The sequence below is a fragment of the Sminthopsis crassicaudata genome, chromosome 3 (genome assembly GCF_048593235.1).
Source record: "Sminthopsis crassicaudata isolate SCR6 chromosome 3, ASM4859323v1, whole genome shotgun sequence".
NCBI lineage: Eukaryota > Metazoa > Chordata > Mammalia > Dasyuromorphia > Dasyuridae > Sminthopsis > Sminthopsis crassicaudata.
Genome location: NC_133619.1, coordinates 615,124,286 through 615,144,380, shown reverse-complemented (window position 1 = coordinate 615,144,380; position 20,095 = coordinate 615,124,286). Strand labels below are relative to the sequence as shown.

Below are 20,095 nucleotides of genomic sequence, written 5' to 3'. Positions count from 1 at the left end.
ATAATTGGTTATCAATATGAGAAAGAAATAATCCTTGCTGTCACTCCCAGAGTTACTTCTGGATGTGCTCACAGAGATGTGGTCATTTTCTTATTCAGAATACAATGTCTTGGCTGCCAGACAGATCCCTTCCTGGGCTGGGTTAAGCAGACCAGGTTTTGAGTTTTTATATTTTTCTTTCTTTCTTTTTTGTGTGTGGGAAAATTGGGGTTAAGTTTCTTTCCCAAGTTCACACGCTAGTGAGTGTTAAGTGTCTGAACCTGGATTGAATTCAGGTCCTCCTGACTCCAGGGCCAGTTCAGGCCAGGCTTCTCTAGTCTTGGTTGCCGAGACTCCCTGACTCTGCAAAGTCCTCTATTATTAGTTAAGCCTCTGGTTATTCTGTAACCTTTTGAAGCTCCCAAGGTCATAACTTGGCTTGTTTTTTCTCCAGTATTCATTTACCTAGGATCAGGAAAGAATATATCCTACAGAGAAATGGAGTCAGAAATATTTAATTTAAGGGGCAGCTAGGGGGTGCAGTGGATAGAGCACTAGTCCTCAAGTCAGGAGGACCAGAGTTCAAATATGACCCTAGACACTTAATGCTTCTTAACTGTGTGACTCTGGGCAAGTCATTTAACCTTAATCGCCTCAGGGAAAAAATTTCTCTGAAGTCAAATCAACCATTATCTGCCTCTGAGGTGATGTAGAAAGCCTCATGGGGATCCTAGGATGTAATGTTTTAAACCCACTAACTCAAATCATATAAAGGTGCATATATTTTTCAATCTGATTCTCTACTTTCCCCTGTTCCAAAGGGAAGCATTTCTCTGTAAAGAGTGCATTTGTTGAGTTCTCTGTCTAAGGTAGGATTTCTTCTCTCAAATTATGATTTAGCCCAGGCTAAATTATCTTGAGGTAATTTGAGGAATGGAGAGAAAAGTGGCAAAAGAATTCTGGTGCTCTCTATGACCTTTTCTCTCACTGAAAAGCATCTGGACTATTCAAATGAGATAGTGTTTGTAAAGTCCTTGTCACAGTGACCCGTATATACTAAGTGCTTAATAAATGTTCATTCTCCCTCCTCTTCCTTGCCAGCCTAATTCCAATTGGCAAGAAACTGATCACTACAGCTAATTCTGTTGTTGTTGAGTCGTTTCAGTCTTGTCTACTCTTTGTAACCCCATTTGGGTTTTCTTGGTGAAGATATGGTTTGACATTTTCTTCTCCAGCTCATTTTACAGCTGGGGAAACTGAAGCAAACAGGATTAAATGATTTACCTGGGGTAAGTACCTGTGGCTAGATTGGAACTCAGGTCTTCCTGATTCCTAGGCCAGGGCTCTATTCACTGCACCACCGCTCTGCTCCTGCTCTCCATTTTCTGATGCCGTTTTCATCGACTGTCTCCCATCTTCCTCATCTTCACTTCTGGCTTCCCAGGCTTCCTGCAATTCTCAATGAAAATCCCACTTTTTGCCTTTGCTGATCCCCCTTAAGTCTAATACCTCCCCTTTAAAACCATCCCCGATTCATCCTGTTTGTAGATAATTCTTTGCCTGTTGCCCACCTTTATTAGATTGTGAGCTCCTTGAAGGAAGGGATTAAATTTTCATTTCTTTTTCTACCCAGCACTTAGCACAGTCCCTAGCAAGTAGGATGCACTTAGTAGATATTCATTGACAAATAATTGTTGAAAAAGGAGGAGGGGAATAAGAACTGGAACCTGGTATTGGGGGAGATTTTCTTTTCATTGTCCTTGAGAGAGATTCCCCCTCTACCGCAATAAATACAAGGGAATGAGAGGGCAGCCTGAATTTCTACCTCCCAGCCACAAAAAACTGGCAAGACTTTTGCTTCTAAACTCATATAAATGCCAGGGACTTAAGCAGCTGATGAACCACAGAGGGCAAAAACTTGGCAGCTGGTGAGACTCTTGTTGGATGAGGCGCAGAGAAGGGTGGAAAGCAGCTTCACCTCCTGGCCTTTTTCTGTTGCCCCTTGATACCTTCAGTCTTGGCCCCAGACCCACACTCCCTCCCTGCGATTTTTCTTGTAACCTGGTTGGTCCTGAGGTTACAGATGCTTCAGGACCGTCCTTTCAGGAACAAAATGCTGAGAGTGTACATCAGAAAAAGTTTTAGGGCACTGTTGAAGGTGGAGTGTCCCATGTGGGACAACTGAAACCTTTTTTTGCCCTTAATTTTTTGCTATGTTAAATAAACTTTGTGACCCCAAGCTTCTGCTTGCTTTTTGTTCTCTACTGCATGTCAGGGATCATTTGGCCTGAGAGACAAAAGACCAGATGTGTGGTGAGGGGACATCCATAAATTTTTCTTTCTTCTTAAATAATTCTAAGCAATATTTCATCAAGACCTAGTCAAAATTCAGCACCTGGCCAGTTTGGTTTTTAACTAACTATAGTGATCAAACTTCCCCTGCAGGTATGTTTTTTAAGGGAGAAAAAGGCCCAAAAGGAACAGATCATAAGCCTGTGTGGATTTGCCTGACTACTGCAGTGTCCCACATTTCTTGGTGCACACACAGAGACCCAAGGGCCCCACAGGTGACTATCACATTTCACATTTATCTGCCTTCTGGCTGGATACTTCTGCAGCTCTGGCCCTCTGGTGCTGTTGATCCCATTAGTCAGAGGCTCTGGGCCAAGTGCCTGCTTTGTGAAGTGTCCAAAGAGAGAGAGATGAGCTCACTCCTGGGCTTTAGCCAAGCCCGATGCAGAGTGGGAGCTCTGCTTCTTGCAGGCTGGGACAGATGACCTGTTTTGCCCAAATCCCCATAGTCCACAGTTTGAATTTCTTCCTTTTCTCCCTTTAGCATAATCTTGGGTGAATTTTTTTTTTCTTCTTTTGGTTGATCCCATCATCCTCTCACAGAGGAACAGTAAAATCATTTCTAGAATATGCAACGTGTCATACCCACAATCCCTACCTCTCTCCTGAGAGGGGAAGAACCAGTTTCATTTTCTGTCCTCAGCAACGTTGGTGAAAGCCTTTAGGCTGAACATCTTGCCTTCTGACACAAAGTTGGGAGGAATGATGGGGTGCAGCTTCTAGGGGAGATGCCGCAATAGCACTAAGGCCATTTGGCCTTGGGAGTGATGTTGTGAAACATGATGTAGTTCTTCCCCTAACTTCTAGGGGAGATGTAGTGATAACTCTAAGGTCCCCTGGCCTTGGGAGTGCTGTCAAATATGGCAAGCTGTTAGATAATAATCTATTGGTCGTGATAATAAAGTTCCTGAGACAATATGAGGTATGCACCAGACCACTCCTTAAATCCACTTGTAAACCATAAAATGAACATATCAGTGACAAGAAGCACCTGGTCTCTAACTTTTTCTTATAAATTTATTCTCCTGCTATTGGTTCTTTGCTAAATTCTTTGGGGACTTAGCCCGCTGTAATTGGTATTATAATTACCATTATAATATTTTGCTCCTTGACTTGCCTATGGGTTCAAGTTTGTAATTATTATTATTATTTCTTTGCCGAGGCAATTGGGATTAAGTGACTTGCCCAGGGTCACACAGCTAGGAAGTGTTAAGTGTCTGAGGCAGATTTGAACTCAGGTCCTTCTGATTTCAGGGCTGGTGCTCTAGCCACTGTGCCACCTAGCTGCCCCAAGTGTAAATTCTTTTGAGATATCTCATGATATTGGTCTGGAATCCATCCTTTTGGAGTCTCCTTTAAACCACAACAGGAAGGTGACAGAATTCATACCTGTCCCTCAGTCAGGAAATATGTTAGAGAATGAATTCCCTCCTCACCTCTGCCTTTGGAAACCTTATCTTCTTCTTTCAAGGGGTCAGCCTAAGTGCCCTTTCTTGTGGAAAGGCAGCCTTATCTACAGTAGGAAGAACTCTGAGTAAAGTCAGGAAGACTTGAATTAAATGTGACTCCAGATACTTATTCTGATATGATTCTGTCTCAGTTTCCTCAACTGTATAATAGCATCTACTCTTCAGGATTGTTGAGGAGGAGCAAATGGAATAATGTTTATAATATTAGAAAGAGATACAATAAGGCACTTTATAGAATTTTAAAGTATTATAATTTAAAATATTTTAAATTTATTAACTTTTAACTTTAAAGTACTATAACTTTAAATTTTTATATAAACTTTAAAGTACGATATAAATTATTCAAGAAATATCCTAGGTAACATAGTAGTTAGAGTACTGGGTTGGAATCAGGAAGACTCATATTTCTGAATTCAAATTTGGCCTCAGATACTTACTCGCTGTGTGACCCTGAGCAACTTAAACTTGCTTGCCTCAGTTTCCTCATCTGCAGGAAATGGCAAATCATTTTAATAAATTTACTAAGAAAACCCCAAATTTGGGGTTGGAAATGATGAAATCTCTGTATTGTTTTTAGGGCAGTAATGACTGGTGAGAAATATAATGAGGGACCACATTAGAATGATGATTTGAGCTGGTAATAGTTGAAGAACATTATAGTGACTAGTATTTATATGTACCAGGAACTGTGATGAGGACTTTACAACCCTGAGGGCAAAGTAGGGCAAACCTGGACTTGTTTTTGAAGAATAACTTTAGAACTTATTCTATCCCCATCCTACAACAGAGTATCTTGCACACAGTAGGTGCTTAATAAATGCTGTTTGGTGAAGAAAGGGGTAGGGATAATACCTATTGTTTTCTCCATCATCTTTGCTTTCTTTCTCATTCTAGCTGTCACTTCCAACCCTATTTGTGCCCCAACCACATGCCCACTTATTTTATCAGTGTCAATTTGAAAATAAAAATGTCATCTCAGTCTGCATAGTAGAAGTGAGAACCTGACTTACCGCCAGGGGGAATGGTTATGGTATCGATGGGCTCAACACACCCTGTCATCGCATTAGTCCCCAGGCTCAAGGAGATTAAAAGAGCTCACTGTCCAGTGGGAATAAAGTCATCTGTTGCTGTCTCTTGTCTTTATTTCTGGACTCTAGAGAGGACATGTTGCTATAGGCAGTGGGAGATTTGGCAGTCTGATCTCCTGCCCCACTAACTTAAGTCTTCTTAGGGGAAATAACCAGATTCAATTCTTACCTATCTTTTTTATGTTTCTTGATTCAGGAATCATTTGTTAAGCACTTAATGTATACAAGACTCTTGGCTGGACCTGAGGGATAAAAATATATAAAGAGATGTAAAGAGATAAAGATATAAAGAAAACAGACCCATCTTTGTCATCAAAGAATTTATGGGTTATTGAGAGAAAGAGATGTGTGTATAAATAGACAGAATACATGGTAGCGTGTGATGAGGCAAATCTAGGAAAAATTTAGGAGGGAAGGAACACTTTCACCTTCAGGGACAGGGAGAATTTCACAGAGAAAGTGCCACTTGAATTAGACTTTGAAAGAAAAGGATTCCTAAAGGTGGAGATGTGAAGGGAGGGCATTCTATAGGGGATTGGGGCTTGAGCAAGTGGTGAAGGACATCAGGGAACAGCTAGTAAGCTAGTTTGTCCAGAACCTAGAGTGTGCAGAGGTAAATAGTATGAAAGGGTAGGTTGGAGATAGTAGCATGCCTTAAATGTCAGACCAGTATAATCATAGCGTCATTGCCCTTTTTTGCTTTTAAGCAAGGAAGAGGCATACACTTACCTCTGCATGAAGGTTAATTTTTTTCCAACTCTGTGAAGGTTGTATTGGAGGAGGGAGAGATCGGAGTCGTGGAGACCAGTTAGGAGGCGGTTATCATAGAGGTGATGAATGGTCTTGAATAAATTATATTTGAGATATTGGAAGAACATCTAGCTGTAGGACAGAAATTCAAGTGGGGTGTGTGTGTGTGCACGTGTGTGTGTGTGTGTGTGTGTGTGTGTGTGTGTGTGTGTATGTGTGTTTGTGCAGTCCTGGCTATCAATTCCATATAGAGATAATAATTGAAGTCATGACAATAGATGAGCTTACCTGGGCAGAGTGTGAAGAGAGAACAAAAGAACTCAGAGAACAGAGCCTTGCGTTACAAGTGGGAAGAAAATGATGAGCAAAGAAAGGAGAGATTATTCAGAAGAAGGAGGGTAGTCAGCAATGAACAAAGACAGAGGATGAGAAATGAGAAAAAGCCATCCACTGTATCTGGCAATTAAAGAGCTCATTAGTGACCTTGGAGAAAGCAATGTCAATAAAATGTTGAAATCAAAAGTCACTGAAAAGACTTAAGGAGTAGTGAAGGATGAAGAAGTAGTGGCAGTTAGTGTGGGTTTCACATCCCAGAAGTTTAGTTTTTACTGTTTTCTATACAAAGTATATATATTCTTATGCCCACAATATTTCAGGAACCCCATCCCTAGTCATCAGCATCTCTGTGTAACTGGCTCAGCTACTTAAACGACACAGGGAGACGATGGTCAATGATGGAGTCTAAATGATTCCGTTGCATAATATCTAGTTTGCCCACAAGGTGGTGGCAAAAGCTTACAAACACTGAGCCAGCCTCGGTCTGAAGAGAAGATACCGGGCAGGGGCTGGATGCTTTCCCTGCCACAAAGTGGTATTTCTTTCACAAGCAGCTTTTCTTTTGATTCCTGAGCTCAGGAATTTAAGAAATGAAACAGAATGTTCATAAATTATGAAAATATGACCTTTGCTTTTTATATCTGGTTCCCATTCTTTAGAACTATCATACCATTGCTTTCTTTCTTTCTTTCTTTCTTTCTTTCTTTCTTTCTTTCTTTCTTTCTTTCTTTCTTTCTTTCTTTCTTTCTTTCTTTCTTTCTTTCTTTCTTTCTTTCTTTCTTTCTTTCTTTCTTTCTTTCTTTCTTCCTTCCTTCCTTCCTTCCTTCCTTCCTTCCTTCCTTCCTTCCTTCCTTCCTTCCTTCCTTTCTTTCTTTCTTTCTTTCTTTCTTTCTTTCTTTCTTTCTTTCTTTCTTTCTTTCTTTCTTTCTTTCTTTCTTTCTTTCTTTCTTTCTTTCTTCCTTCCTTCCTTCCTTCCTTCCTTCCTTCCTTCCTTCCTTCCTTCCTTCCTTCCTTCCTTCCTTCCTTCCTTCCTTTCTTTCTTTCTTTCTTTCTTTCTTTCTTTCTTTCTTTCTTTCTTTCTTTCTTTCTTTCTTTCTTTCTTTCTTTCTTTCTTTCTTTCTTTCTTTCTTTCTTTCTTTCTCTTTTTCTCTCCCTCCTTCCTTCCCTTTCTGTTTCCCTCCCATCTTCTCTTTCTCGCTGTGTATGTCTTCTCTCTCTCTCTCTCTCTCTCTCTCTCTCTCTCTCTCTCTCTCTCTCTCTCTCTCTCTCTCTCTCTCTCTCTTCATCTCCCTCTTTCTCCTTAGTCTGGCTTTCACTCTGCTTCTCTCTTTGTCTCTGTCTCAGTCACTCACTCTTTGTCTCTGCGTCTCCTCCTTTCCTCTTCATTTCTTCTCCCCATTTTATTTTTAATTAAAAGAAATATAATTTATCTTCTTTTCTTCCTACTTCTAATCAAAACAATAACTTTTCTACAAGAGATGAGTAGTATTATGCTGAACAGAATGCTGAAGTTTTTCTCAGTCTACTTTCTACTTACACAGACACTTAGTAGAGTGTGATCTCATGTTCTTGATAAGAGAATAAAATGCCAAATGAGCATACATAATTTTACTGTTTCTGCAGCCTCATATCTGCATCAGATTTGTCCTTCATCTTTTTGGGGTCTTGAAGTCCTTGGGCAGGGTCTGGTGACATTTAAACACCCCTTCTCAGAATCATGTTTTTAAATATATACAATTAAATGCAAAGGATTACAAAATAAGCAAAAAAAAAAATTAGTGAAAATAAAGAAAATTTTGTTTTCCTCTCCAAGTTCACAACCCTCCCTGAAATGGGTAATTCATGAACCCAAGTTAAGAATGCCAGCCTTAAGCATGTACACAAAGGCACCTAGTTGTTTGCATATTGTCTCTCCAATCAGAATATGAGTTCCCCGAGGTTGGTAATTATTTTTGTTTTTCTTTGTGTCTTCAATAATTAACACTGGGCAGAACAAACAGTAAGCCCTCATTAATTTGGTTAGCTAGCAAAAAAAGTTTGCAAAGCACTTTACAGATGTCAACTTATTTTCTTTTCATGACAACCCTGGAAAGTAAGTATGCCCATTTTACAGATAGAAAATTGTGAAAGACAGAGGTTAAATGACTTGAGTCACATAGCTAGTACCAGTCTGAGGCAAGATTTGTAACTAGGTCTTCCTCATTCCAGTTCTAGTTCTCCTTGCCTCTGTTGGATTAGCCCTATATTTGGGACTTGTAATAATGAAAAGGGAAGGATCATTCCCCCTCTCCCAGAGCAGGCTGGTGGATTGAAGAGAAAGTGGTGGGGGGCAACGCTTCTACAACTGGACAGCCTGAGAAGTCCAGCAGTTACCTTGTTAGCTGTTCTGGGTCTGTAATAGAAGGTTCTCTCCAGAGTTACCAGTGACCTTTATTTGCTAAAATCTTTTATTAGTCCTTATGGTTTTGTTTTGTTTTGTTTTTTAACCTCTTTGCAGACTTAGATCAGGTTGAGCACCCTTTTCTCTCTAGATTTTGGTCTATTCTCTCCTGATTCTCCTCCTTCTTGTCTGATTCTGCAGGTCACTGATTCCACCAAGTCCCTAACAATAAGGGTCCCCCAAGGCTCTGTCCCTGCTTTTCTTTTCTCCCTTTAAACCAGTTTCCTTATCTGTGGGTACCCACCTCATATAGGATTGTGTGATTGAACATGGGGGTCAAGAAAAAATTGGCAACAGAAAAAGTTTTTGAATGCTCTACATCCTGAAGTGTCGAATATTTCAACGAGGTTTAATTCTTTATATAAAAAATTTAAAAAAAAATCTAGGTCATTAGTATGCAGAACTACTTCCAGCTTTAATAAAATGTAAAATGAAATGGATACTAAAGAATTATTTTAAAATAAATTTCTTGATGATTTATTATCAGCAAATGTTTCATTTGTATACAAGATTAAAGTCTTCCATTGCATCCAGGGTCATCTCCAGTCATCCTGATCTATATCTGGCCACTGGACCCAGAGGCTCTGGAGGGGAAAGTGAGGCAGGTGACCTTGCCCAGCCCTCCGTCCCTTAAATCCAGTTCATGGATCCCCTCCCTCATCTCATGGCCGTCTCTGAGAATGAAGGACAAACAACAACCACACCTAAGTGTCCAGGGCCATATAAAAAATTTCCTGGGCAAAAAGGGATTGCAAGTAGAAAGAGTTAAAAAGCTCCGCTCTATCCTGCTTTACCTGGTGATCTCATTGATGTTCTTTGGTTTCAGCCATCATTTCTGTGCGGATGATTCTCAAATCGATTTACCTAATCCTGACCTTTGTGCTGGACCAGATGATTTTGAGTTTCTTTCTGCCCTATTCTATGGTTCTTCTAAGTCTTCCCCCACCATGCCAGATCATCTTCTTTAATTAGTACCTTAGTTCACTTGGAAAAGGTGTTGACGACGTCATTAAAACTCAGGTTAGTCATCACGGTTCTGGGACACATATAAAATACTACTTTTGTCACAGCTAAAATCGACTACCACAAAATTGGACTCCTCCAAACATATGTAGAGTGTAAAGCAGTGGATTGGAGTAGAAATTACGCCCTGGGGTCTCCAAGGATAGAAGTAGCTTGGCTGGACTGCCTTCCTGGAGCCATTCACCAGCTTCATCTCAGACGAGGCAGTATTTTTCTAAGCTAAAACTCAGCTGTTGGGATTTGGGAAGGTATCCAGGCCTTTTGGGTCAGTTGCCATACCCTCCCTTCACCCTTCTGCAGAGCCACTAAGCCTTCGGAGCTGCCTCCCCCAGCAATACGGTCACATGCATCTCCACACCATCTGGCTGACGTCCCAGACTGGCAGATGATACCGCCACATCAGCATACTCTTGAATTAGCAGCCAATTTGGTCATATGTCTGTCTGTCTGTCTGTGTTTAGATGAGCTTGAGGATGGGGGAGAATGTTATGGTCTATGTGGGCATTTATACACCAAACTCATATACACACACAATTCTCCCCCCAAACCGGTGGCTTGTGTGTGTATAGATATTATGAATGAAAATGTCAATAGTGGGAATTGCTCATTCAAAAAATGAACCAGAAACTGACCAAGGAGGTAAGGAGTCATAACGATTTCCCACTTAGGGCCCTCGGGTCTGGACTCACAAAGCCTGGGTCAGTCCTGAGAAGAAGGGCCCATGTTGCTTGTTAGTTTGCTGTTTCCCCTTCCCCAGAGGGGAACTTTGGGGAAATTCTCTCTCCACAAAGTCTTAGGAAGGGCGAGCACAGTATCGAGAGTCTGCTGGTGCTTTCTAGATCCTTTCTAGGGTCTTTTCTAGAAAGGAACAAAGTACATAGAAGGTCAGTCAAGTGGATTTTATTAGGTATCCATTAGATACCCAGTACTACAGCTAATCTCCGGGGATGTGAAGAAAGGCAAAAATGTCTTAGCTCTCAGGAATTTACAGTCTAATGCAAGAGAGAGCCTGTGGACAACTATGTGAAAACAAGAAATGGATGTATATTACGCGTATGTATAGAGAGAGACCCTTTTATATCTTTGTTATACCTTACATGTATATAGAGAGATACTTTACATAACACATCTGTATTATTTCTTATATTTTATGTATGTCTATGAAGATACCTTCTATATCACATCTATAGTATCTCTTATACCTGTATATGTAGACACCTATCTTACAGCTCTGTTATTTCTCATATCTGTACATAGGGACATCTATATTATAGCTATATTACATCTTATGAATGTATATATATAAAGATGATTTACATTTTACATCTTTATTGTATTTTATGTATTTGTATATAGAGATACCTTATATATATTACACCTATATTATATTTTATATGTGTACATGAGACACTTTATATATCCTTCCTTCCTTCCTTCCTTCCTCCCTCCCTTCCTTCCTTCCTCCCTCCCTCCCTCCCTCCCTCCCTCCCTCCCTCCCTCCCTCCCTCCCTTCCTTCCTTCCTTCCTTCCTTCCTTCCTTCCTTCCTTCCTTCCTTCCTTCCTTCCTTCCTTCCTTCCTTCCTTCCTTCCTTCCTTCCTTCCTTCCTTCCTTCCTTCCTTCCTCCCTCCCTCCCTCCCTCCCTCCCTCCCTCCCTCCCTCCCTCCCTCCCTCCCTCCCTCCCTCCCTCCCTCCCTCCCTCCCTTCCTCCCTCCCTTCCTTCCTTCCTTCCTCCCTCCCTCCCTCCTTTCCTTCCTCTTTTCTTTCTTCCTTTCTTCCTTGACTTCCTGTAGAAAGTAAGACTTTAGATGAGATCTGAAGGGAGCCTGGGAAGCCCCAAGCATGGGGGAAAGCCCGAGAAAATGGTGGGAGGTGGGAGATAAGCATCTTAGGAAATGAGAGGTCAGTGTTACTGAATTGAAGAGTATGTGGAAAGGGAATAAGGTGTAAGAAAACTGGAAAGGTAGGAGCCCCCTCCTGAGGCTGTGAAGGGCTTCCAATACCAAACCAAGGGCTAATGTCCCATGAGGTATGGGACAATGACAGATTTAGGTCACTACAAAAGAAATGCTTGAAACATGAATTAACAAGAGGCAACATTTCTTTAGTATTCAAGATCAGTAAATTGCTTTATTTAGCCGATTTTCTCAATGCCCCTGAGAGGTGGATGCTAAATAGTCCACAACAAAGACACTGATGCTGAGAATGATGATGATTATAAGAGGTCTCCCAATTGCCTCCGTTTCCTCTTTTGTTATAGCCCTCTGAAGTACACATTTAACATGTTACCTCATTTGTCCCTCACAACGACCCTGTGAGGTTAGGATTATTATTATTTCCACTTTGTTGTTGTTCCATCACTTCTCAGCCCTGACTCTTGGAGACCACCTTGGGGGTTCCCTTGGACAGATAATGGAGTGTTTACCATTTCCTTCTGTGGCTCTTTTCAGATGAGAAAACTGGGCAAAGAGGTTGAAGTGACTTGCCCAGGTTCACACAGCTATGCATCTGTCTGCCCTACTTTACCAATGTGGAAACTGAGGTGGAGAGAAGTCAAGGGACTCGCTCAGCATCATACAGCTAATATGTGTCTTGGGCAGGATTTGAACTCAGGCTATTAGACTTATCTAGCATTACCTTGTAGGCTACCTCAGAAATGCACATTGATAAAGACAGAATATAAAACAATAAATCTCACCTTCTATTTTCTTCTGGAAGGCTGATATGTAAAACCACACTAAAAAGCCACGAAACATTTTCTGGGACAGTTGAATAGTCACTTGGCCTTTACCTAAGCTTGGTTCTATGTAACTATCTCCTCCAGGGTTCAGGCTTCTGGAAAGCAGGCCATGGCTTGAGTTCATTCTCCTATCCATGGGCATCTTCTCTAAGAAGCATCATGGGAACTGCAGAATGGTTGTATCATTTCAGAGCTTCATCAGCCATGCATTGATGTTCCTGCTTTCTGTAGCCCCTCCACCATTTGCTACTTTCTTTTTCTGTCATCTTTGATGAGCGGGAGGTGGAACTTCAGAGTTGCTTACATCTGTCTCTTTCATTCTATCTTCACCTATTTTTTTCCCCCTGAGACAATTGGGGTTAAATGACTTGCCCAGGGTCACACAGCCAGGAAGTGAGATCAAATTTGAACTCAGGTCCTCCTGACTTCAGGGTTCGTGCTCTATCCATTGCACTACCCAGCTGCCCCATCTTCACTTTTTTTTTTTTTTTTTTTGGTGTGTGTGCAAAAGCTTTTAAAACTTTTGTAATAAAAATGATCTATTTTGCCTTTTGTGATCTCCTCTATCTATAAAATTTTTTTTTGTTTAATTAAGAATTTTCTTTGTGTCCACAGTTGTGAAAAGTACCTCCTTCCATCCTCCTGTCATTTCTAAATGGATTGCCCTTTCAGGTCTCTTGTTTATCCTTAATTTATTATCAGAAGATATTAGACTAAATCTAAATTTCTCCAACTTGCTTTTCACTATTCTCAGCAGTTATTGTCACAAAAAAGTCCTTCCCTTAATTCAGATCCTATCTGGAAGAAGTCACACATTCAGGGGATGATTGTGGGGTGAAAGAGGGACTCACTGGAATATCAGGGAGTTGCCCATTTAGCAGCCACAAGTGTGTTTATTTTCCTTTTGAGGAAAATCCAAACTACTAGGGGGCACTACGTGTCTGTGTGGGATGGTGCTTTACCTGTGGGAAAAAAGGGCTTGCTAGACTGTGGGGGTGGGAATGATGTCTTTACCCCATTGGCAAGCGATTTGCCAGTCGTTTTCTGAGGGAATTTCAAACCACAGGATAATGATATAATCTAGAGGATTTTAGAACCCTCAAATTAAAATGATAAATGCCATTAAGGGAGAAATGTGTTTATATATGGTTTGTTTTGAGTCTCTTAACATGGTTTCTGTATTACTTATGGACAATTGGGAATCCTTGGCGTTTCCAAAGGAGTTGTGGAACTAAATAAAAACTGATCGGTGCCCATAAATTCGTATGGGATCTAAGGGTTGTTTTATTTTAAACTCACATCTATGGAAACTGAGAAGTGTATTCTGAGATTTTCTCAGAGTATTATAAATTAGTTACCCTTAAGATCTGATCTGATTCATGTGAGTCAGCAAGGAGGATGCCAGAGGTTTCCTGTGTGCATGTCATATTCTGAGAGCCTTCCTCAATGCCTGAATTATTAGCGCTCTCTTCACAGATTGCTGTATACTTACCCATATATCCTTTCAAACTCCCTTCCCTATCCCACTCCCCGACCAGGATATAAATCCCTTGAGGGAAAAATCTTTCATTTTATATCTTTGTACTTGCACACAGTAAGCACTCAATAAATTCTTGGACTATTGAATTCTAGACCCCAAGTCAGAAGTCACCCTTTACAATGGGATCTTCCTCCCATCCCAGCACCCCCTTTGCCCAAGATCCCCGAGACTTCCTGGTCTATGATACTTCTATTTCTGCAGAGAAAGCATTCAAAAAATAAGTGTCCTCTCTTTTCTCAGGAGAGAAGTGGGGGTCTATGGTTAGAGAATGTTTGCAGATACATGGACATAGCCTCTATTCTGATTTATCTTTGTTATAGGGGGATTTCAATTTGGGGTGGAGTAGCGGCTCTGCCGGGGTGGGATGGTATATTTAGAAATGTGACCTCAAAATAAAAGGCATTAGTAAAGATAGCAAAAAAGAAAAAAAAAATCAATTTCACTCACTACATTTTCTTGTGTTGCATTGTTTTGATTTTTTTTATTTAGTCAGAGGAAGTAGGATTCTTCCCCAAATATTTTACAGTATCCAGAGGCTTCCTGAAATTGCTTTTTGTCTTGCTCACAACTTTAATGAAATGTAAAACTTCCCCCAGTAACACAGGAACAGGAAGTGTTTTGGAGGCCCACCATCAACTGATTTTTGCAGGCCTAAATCCGGAAACTGCTCAGCCTCTTCTCTGGGCCGCTAAGGCTTCCTAGGTTGCCTACACCCAGTGGCCCATTGGGAGTCCCTGCCTCCTGATAAATGGATGTGAGGTTCCCCTGCTACTGGATCAGCAATGCAACTGACTTAGAGTTTCATAGGTTGCAAAAAGCCTTAGAAAAACCCATCACATGCGTAGGAGTGAATGTCTCATCAGGCTGGGAGTCAAAAAACACACAAAACAAAAATACACACCCACACATGGCGTGGTATGCTGAAGCTCTCTCTCAAAAAAAATACAGCCTATAATAAGCACTTGCATGCAGGGACAGAAATAGATGAAGCATCATGGGAGAGCTCACATCTCAGCATCCCAAAGAGGTTCAGACCTATCACCCCTCTAGCAACACTGATCACTTCTGACACTTCTCAGGGTTTTGTCTGGCCAAAAAACTTCACAAAATGTCACAGGATTTACTTCTGAAATTGAGAGAAATCTTAGAAATCACTCAGACTGGGGGTTCTTCATCTACAATCTGTGAACTTGTTTAAAATATTTTGATAAGTATATTTCAATCTTATTGGTTTTCTTTGTAATTTCTCTGTATTTTATGTTATGCATTTAAAATATTCTTGTGAGGGGGAGTTCGTAGACTTCACCAGACTGACTGACAGAGGGTCTAGGACACACACAAAACTAGTTCAACTTCATTTTTAAGAGATGGGAAGTTAAGGAAGTCCAGGGAGTTCATGGAATTGGAAAATCATATATTTAAAGCTGGGAAATTAGAAGTCATCCTATCAAACGTCTTCATTTTAGAGAGAAGAGAGCGAACTGACTCAATCTAGATCTCAGACGTAGCAAGGAGCGAGTAGGATTCGCATCGGGCCCTTTAATTCCCTTTACATCACATTGTCTCTGGGAGCTGATATTTGTGCAGAGTCACAGGGATAAGTAACAGTGCTGGGATTGAAGCCCAGACTCCTAGGGCTCCAGATTTGATTTTTTTCTTCTATTATATTTTACTGTCAAGGGGGTGGTTTATAAGAGAGTGCTCTACTCCAGGACACTGAATACATTGACTCACAATGGACCTGGGCATCCCAAAGTGTTGCCCGCTAACATCGTCAATGATATCAGTGAAGAACGATCACTTTGGGAAAGAGAAATGTGTGCAGTGAATCAGAGAATAAGGGCCACACAAGCCAACCAAATATCCCTCTTCCTTGAAACTCAAATGTGGAATCATTCCTGAATTGGTGTTTTTGAAATCTCCAACTGTGGAGGAGTGATATACATTCATCCTTCTGGCAAATCAACTCAACTCTCAAGGCACCTTTATTCAGAGAAATACTATTAAGAATGGAATTGAGATCTGGCTCCAAACAGTCACTGTGTATGAAGGAGGCCATGTATCCAAAGCAGGCCTGGGGCTGGCTTTTGTAGTTTAATAAAGAGGCCTGGGTTGATTAGTTTGTTCCAAGCCTAGCGCAGCAGCTGTGATTTGTACCTGGAGTGGTAAAAGTTGGGAGGGAAGACTTGAGGTCTGGGGGCTGGACCATTGAGAGGTGTCTAAGCTACTTGAGAGAGGAAGTTCACTTCAGGATAGGACCATCAAGAAGGAGATGGAGAGGGCAGAGATGGAGTCTGGAAAGTTGGTGGCTTCTTCTGTTTTTCTGCCCTTAAACAAAACTCTTATTACCCAGCCCATGTTATAGTTCTCATGGGAAGAAGGCTGTCAATTTATTCTTAAGGGAAAACAGTAAAATGGAGAAAGGACTTTTCTGAATGAGTACTCTACCAAACTAGTCAACCAGTGCCCAAGAAACACTTAGGGCAGAGAAATTCAAGTTAGTTTTATCAGTATCTTTTTTTTTTTTTTTTTTTTTTTTTTACCAGTTTGGCTTTTTACTAAATGGAGTCACACAAGGTCAGTGAATAATCTATATATTTTCTATGGTGGTTCCTTCAATCCAAGGAATTACTTTTTCTCCAGGTAATTGCTTAAGCTCTGCCCAGCACAAGGTGCCATTGGGGTATCTGGTCTGGATCACCAAAATTAAGTCATGATTAGTTTCTGATCCCCTAAAGGGCCTCAGGGACACTACAGTCTAGAGAATGCAAGCTTCCAGAGAGCAGGACCATTTGATTTTTACATTTTGTATGTTATTTAGTTCCTTGAACAAAGTAGGTCTTTAATAAATACTGGTTAGGTGGAGCTAATGGAAAATAAAAAGGGGAGAGAAGGAAGGGAAAGCCCTGGGATGCCCAGAAACTTGTCGCATATATACTGTGCAGTTGTGGGTGCCTCGTTTAATTGAATACTTTTATTTCTTGACGGGGTGGGGCAGAGCACGGAACACCAATGCATTTCTGCAGAACAGTTTCTGTTAGAAAGTAGGGCAGGAATCCCATCCCAGGTAGACCTCTTGAAGAAAGATCTTCTAGATTTCTTTTTAAAAGTAATCTTTTAGGAACTGTTTTAAGAAAAGGTCCTAAGTACTACTTCTGGATTCTTGGGACATAGCTTGAGATCTCTCTCTTCACAAACTTCACAGAAGGGTGGGTGGGGAGAGTAGAGATAGGATTGGAGATCATAGGATGATGTTGAGTTGGAAGAGCTTTCAGAGGCCATCTAGCCCAACCCACTCATCCAGGGAGATCATTAAGTGATATACTCAAGGTTACCCAACTGGTAAGTGGCAAAGATAGGATTTCAACTCACGTCCTCTGTCTCTGGAGCCCCAGTCACAGACTCTGAGTGATGCTCCCATTACTGAAATGTAATGATAAGGAACGCTAGATCTTTTCTTCTCTGGGGAGAAATGCTATTGGCCATTTAATCCTCTTGACTTGGAAAGCTATTACCAGAACTTGGAAAATACACTGGCTGTTTGATCCCATCTCTAGGGGTGGACCCAACATGGTGGGAACCATGGAACCTCTGAGGATAGAGAAGGACCTTTCCACCGCCTGGTCCCAACCTTGGCTTTACTCCAGAAAAAAAAGGCACAGAGGAGGGCAATCAGACTAATTAGAAATGGCCAAGTGGATTCTTGGGCTGATATTGTCAAGCATGGCACAGAATATCTTGTGTCTATTCCCTCCCCCTCCCTACCCTTCATGAAGTTAGTCCCCTAGACCTGTAGTTAGCCTGGGGCTGGACATCTGACCCACTGTGGTTGACATGTGGATGTGGGACAGAATGGATCGATCTTAAGGGGTGTGCCTGGATCCTCTGAGGAGAAAACCAGGGACAGAAGTATGAGGAGGGCTGGTGAGGAATGAAGTGGTCGAGGACATCCACAGTCGTCCCTTTGAGAGATGAATCCTAAATGGGGCTTGTGGGCCAAAGTCAAATTGAGTCTGGTGTCCATCAGTCTTTCTCTTGTCTACAGAGGAATTGACCACTCCCCTTTTTATTTGACCAAGGAGAGAAGATGGATTGGGAAAACTAAAAACTATTGCATTTGAATTCGAATGGACTCTAGAACCCTAAGGGTGAGGGACAAGATACATCACACATAGCTTTTTTCCAGACCCTGCCCCATCCCCATGCAGATATCAAAATGGACCCAGCCCAATGAAGAAAAAGCAATTTCCGAGAAGGTGTTGGATCTGGGAATATGGGAGGAGGTGTGGGGAAGGTGGAGGGAATGAGGGAAGGGGTTGCCAAGACCGCCCATGGCGATTAAGGCACCACATTCCACCACTTGAAGGCAAAGGGTTTCCGGCAGACGTTGGTACCACAGTGGACCTCGCCCATTAATTTGTGATAGGAGGAAATGTCATCGATGAAGGTACAGGAGAAACCCAGGGGTTGCAGAAGTGAGCACACATGAGCTTCCAGGCAGCACTGCTCCTCGATCAGGGGCCCAAAGGGCTTGGGGACACCCAGATCCTTGTCAAGCACGATCATGTTCACCTGTATGGAGAAAGGGAGGTACATATTTGTTGTGTGTGTGGGGAGGAGGCTTATCTGAGAGCACTGGTAGGGAAGGATGTCAGTAGTGGAATAAAGGCTGGACTTGGAGATCCAGTTAGTAAATTCACTTCTTAAATTTAGTAGATGTGGAATCAGAGAAAGCCTCAATTTCCACGTCTGGACAGTAGGGGAAAAATATTTTAATATAAGAAGGGCTCCAGTGTAGACCACTCACTTTTACAGTTCAATGACTTGCCTAAGGTCACACAAGCCTTTGAACCCAGGCCTTCTGATTAAAAATCCAGTATCCATTGTCTCTCTCAAAGGGTTGCTGTGAGGCAAGTGCTAAATGAGTCTCCAAGAGCCAAAGAAACTCAAATCATCATCATTTGTGATGGTCCAGACAATAGAGGGCATGATAATGATAGTTAACATTTCTAAAGATTTGCAAAGCATTCAACAAAAGAATAGAATTCTGGGCCAATCTGAAAGGTTGAGAAGATGGTGGCAGTGACAAGATGGAGGTTTGTCTCCCAGGTGGAGGCTCTTTCCCAGGAGGCCAGGTTATTGTGCCTTCCCTTCCCCTCATCTTGATGGCGTTGGTAGAATCATTGCTTCAGCACTGGACAGCACCTTATAAATCATTTACTCCATTCCCCTCATTCTACAATGGGGGGGAGGTCAGCTCCTCTGATCCTCAAACCAGTTCCTTTTTGATGGCTACTGTGGAACCTCATTGATCAACAAAATAGATTCCATTCCAGGCCACGGGCACAAAGTCTTTGGCTTCTCTCCAGCATTGATTGGCAAGGGCGAGAATTGGCATTACAGAACAGGAGAGGGCAAGAACAACTCCCTCCCCTGACTAATTTTTCTCTTCTTTCTTCTATGATGAAAAACTGCTTTAAGAGACCAATCTAATAGCCAGGACCAGGGCATCAGAGGATCTTCCCTTTGCAGAAAAGGAAGATCTGAGTTCAAAGCCAGTTTCAAAGCCACACTGGTTGTGTGATCCTAAACAAGTCATTTAACCTGTGTCTGCCTCAATTTCCTCATCTATAAAATATGGATAGGAATAGCACCTACCTCCCAAAGGTGTTATGAAGAGAAAATGAGATGATACTTATAAAGGACATCACAAAGATTAAAGTACCACATAAATGCTAATCGTTACTCATGATTATCTTCAACACTAGAGTGCCATGCTGGGCTGAATAATGAGGGTACAGGACTATAGGAGATGGAATAGGGTCTGGGGGGATAGGACTGAGATGGGATAGAAGGGACAGGCAGTTTCTGGAACAGGAACAGGCAGAAGGGCTATTTGTTAGGGACACCAAGGAAGGAGCTCCCTTCCATTCATGAACAGGGGAACCTGAACAGCCTCTGAAGTGGCTTCTAGACTTGAGATCCTGCCTTGTACTTCAGAGTCTCCATCATTCCGGATCTACAATAGTAGTATGAACAACTATTAACTGGCTTTGTGAGCTTGGGCAAATTACTTAACCCCTTTGAGATGGGCAAATTCTTTTCCCTTTCTTCCATCTTAGACTTTTCAGCATCTCAGCAAGAATGCTGATCTGGAATCTGAGAATAATATACCACCTAATTTATGGGATTGCGAAGAAACTTCCTTTCTAAAGGAAGAAAGACTTCTTTCTAAAATAGTACATGAACGTGAATTGTTATTGATTTCTAAATCGTTGTTCTGATCATGTCATCCACGTCAAAAATTACTAGAAAGCCACAATTTAAAAGGTAAGAGAAGAGGCTACTTAGCAAAGCTAGCATTTCCTAGTCAAGTACTA

At 41.5% G+C, this 20,095-nt stretch overlaps 2 protein-coding genes across 2 annotated transcripts in view; one reads left to right on the top strand and one right to left on the bottom strand.

Moving 5' to 3' along the window:
* LOC141564084 (protein-arginine deiminase type-1-like) overlaps positions 1-20,095 on the top strand; it is a 386,771-nt gene that overhangs the window by 130,168 nt on the left and 236,508 nt on the right. The window lies entirely within an intron of this gene.
* PADI2 (peptidyl arginine deiminase 2) overlaps positions 14,167-20,095 on the bottom strand; it is a 63,306-nt gene continuing 57,377 nt past the window's right edge. Inside the window, exon 16 of the mRNA XM_074306101.1 lies at positions 14,167-18,287. Within this exon, the coding sequence (XP_074162202.1) occupies positions 18,054-18,287 (234 nt within the window). The 3' untranslated portion in view covers positions 14,167-18,053. The remainder of the gene's footprint in view (positions 18,288-20,095) is intronic.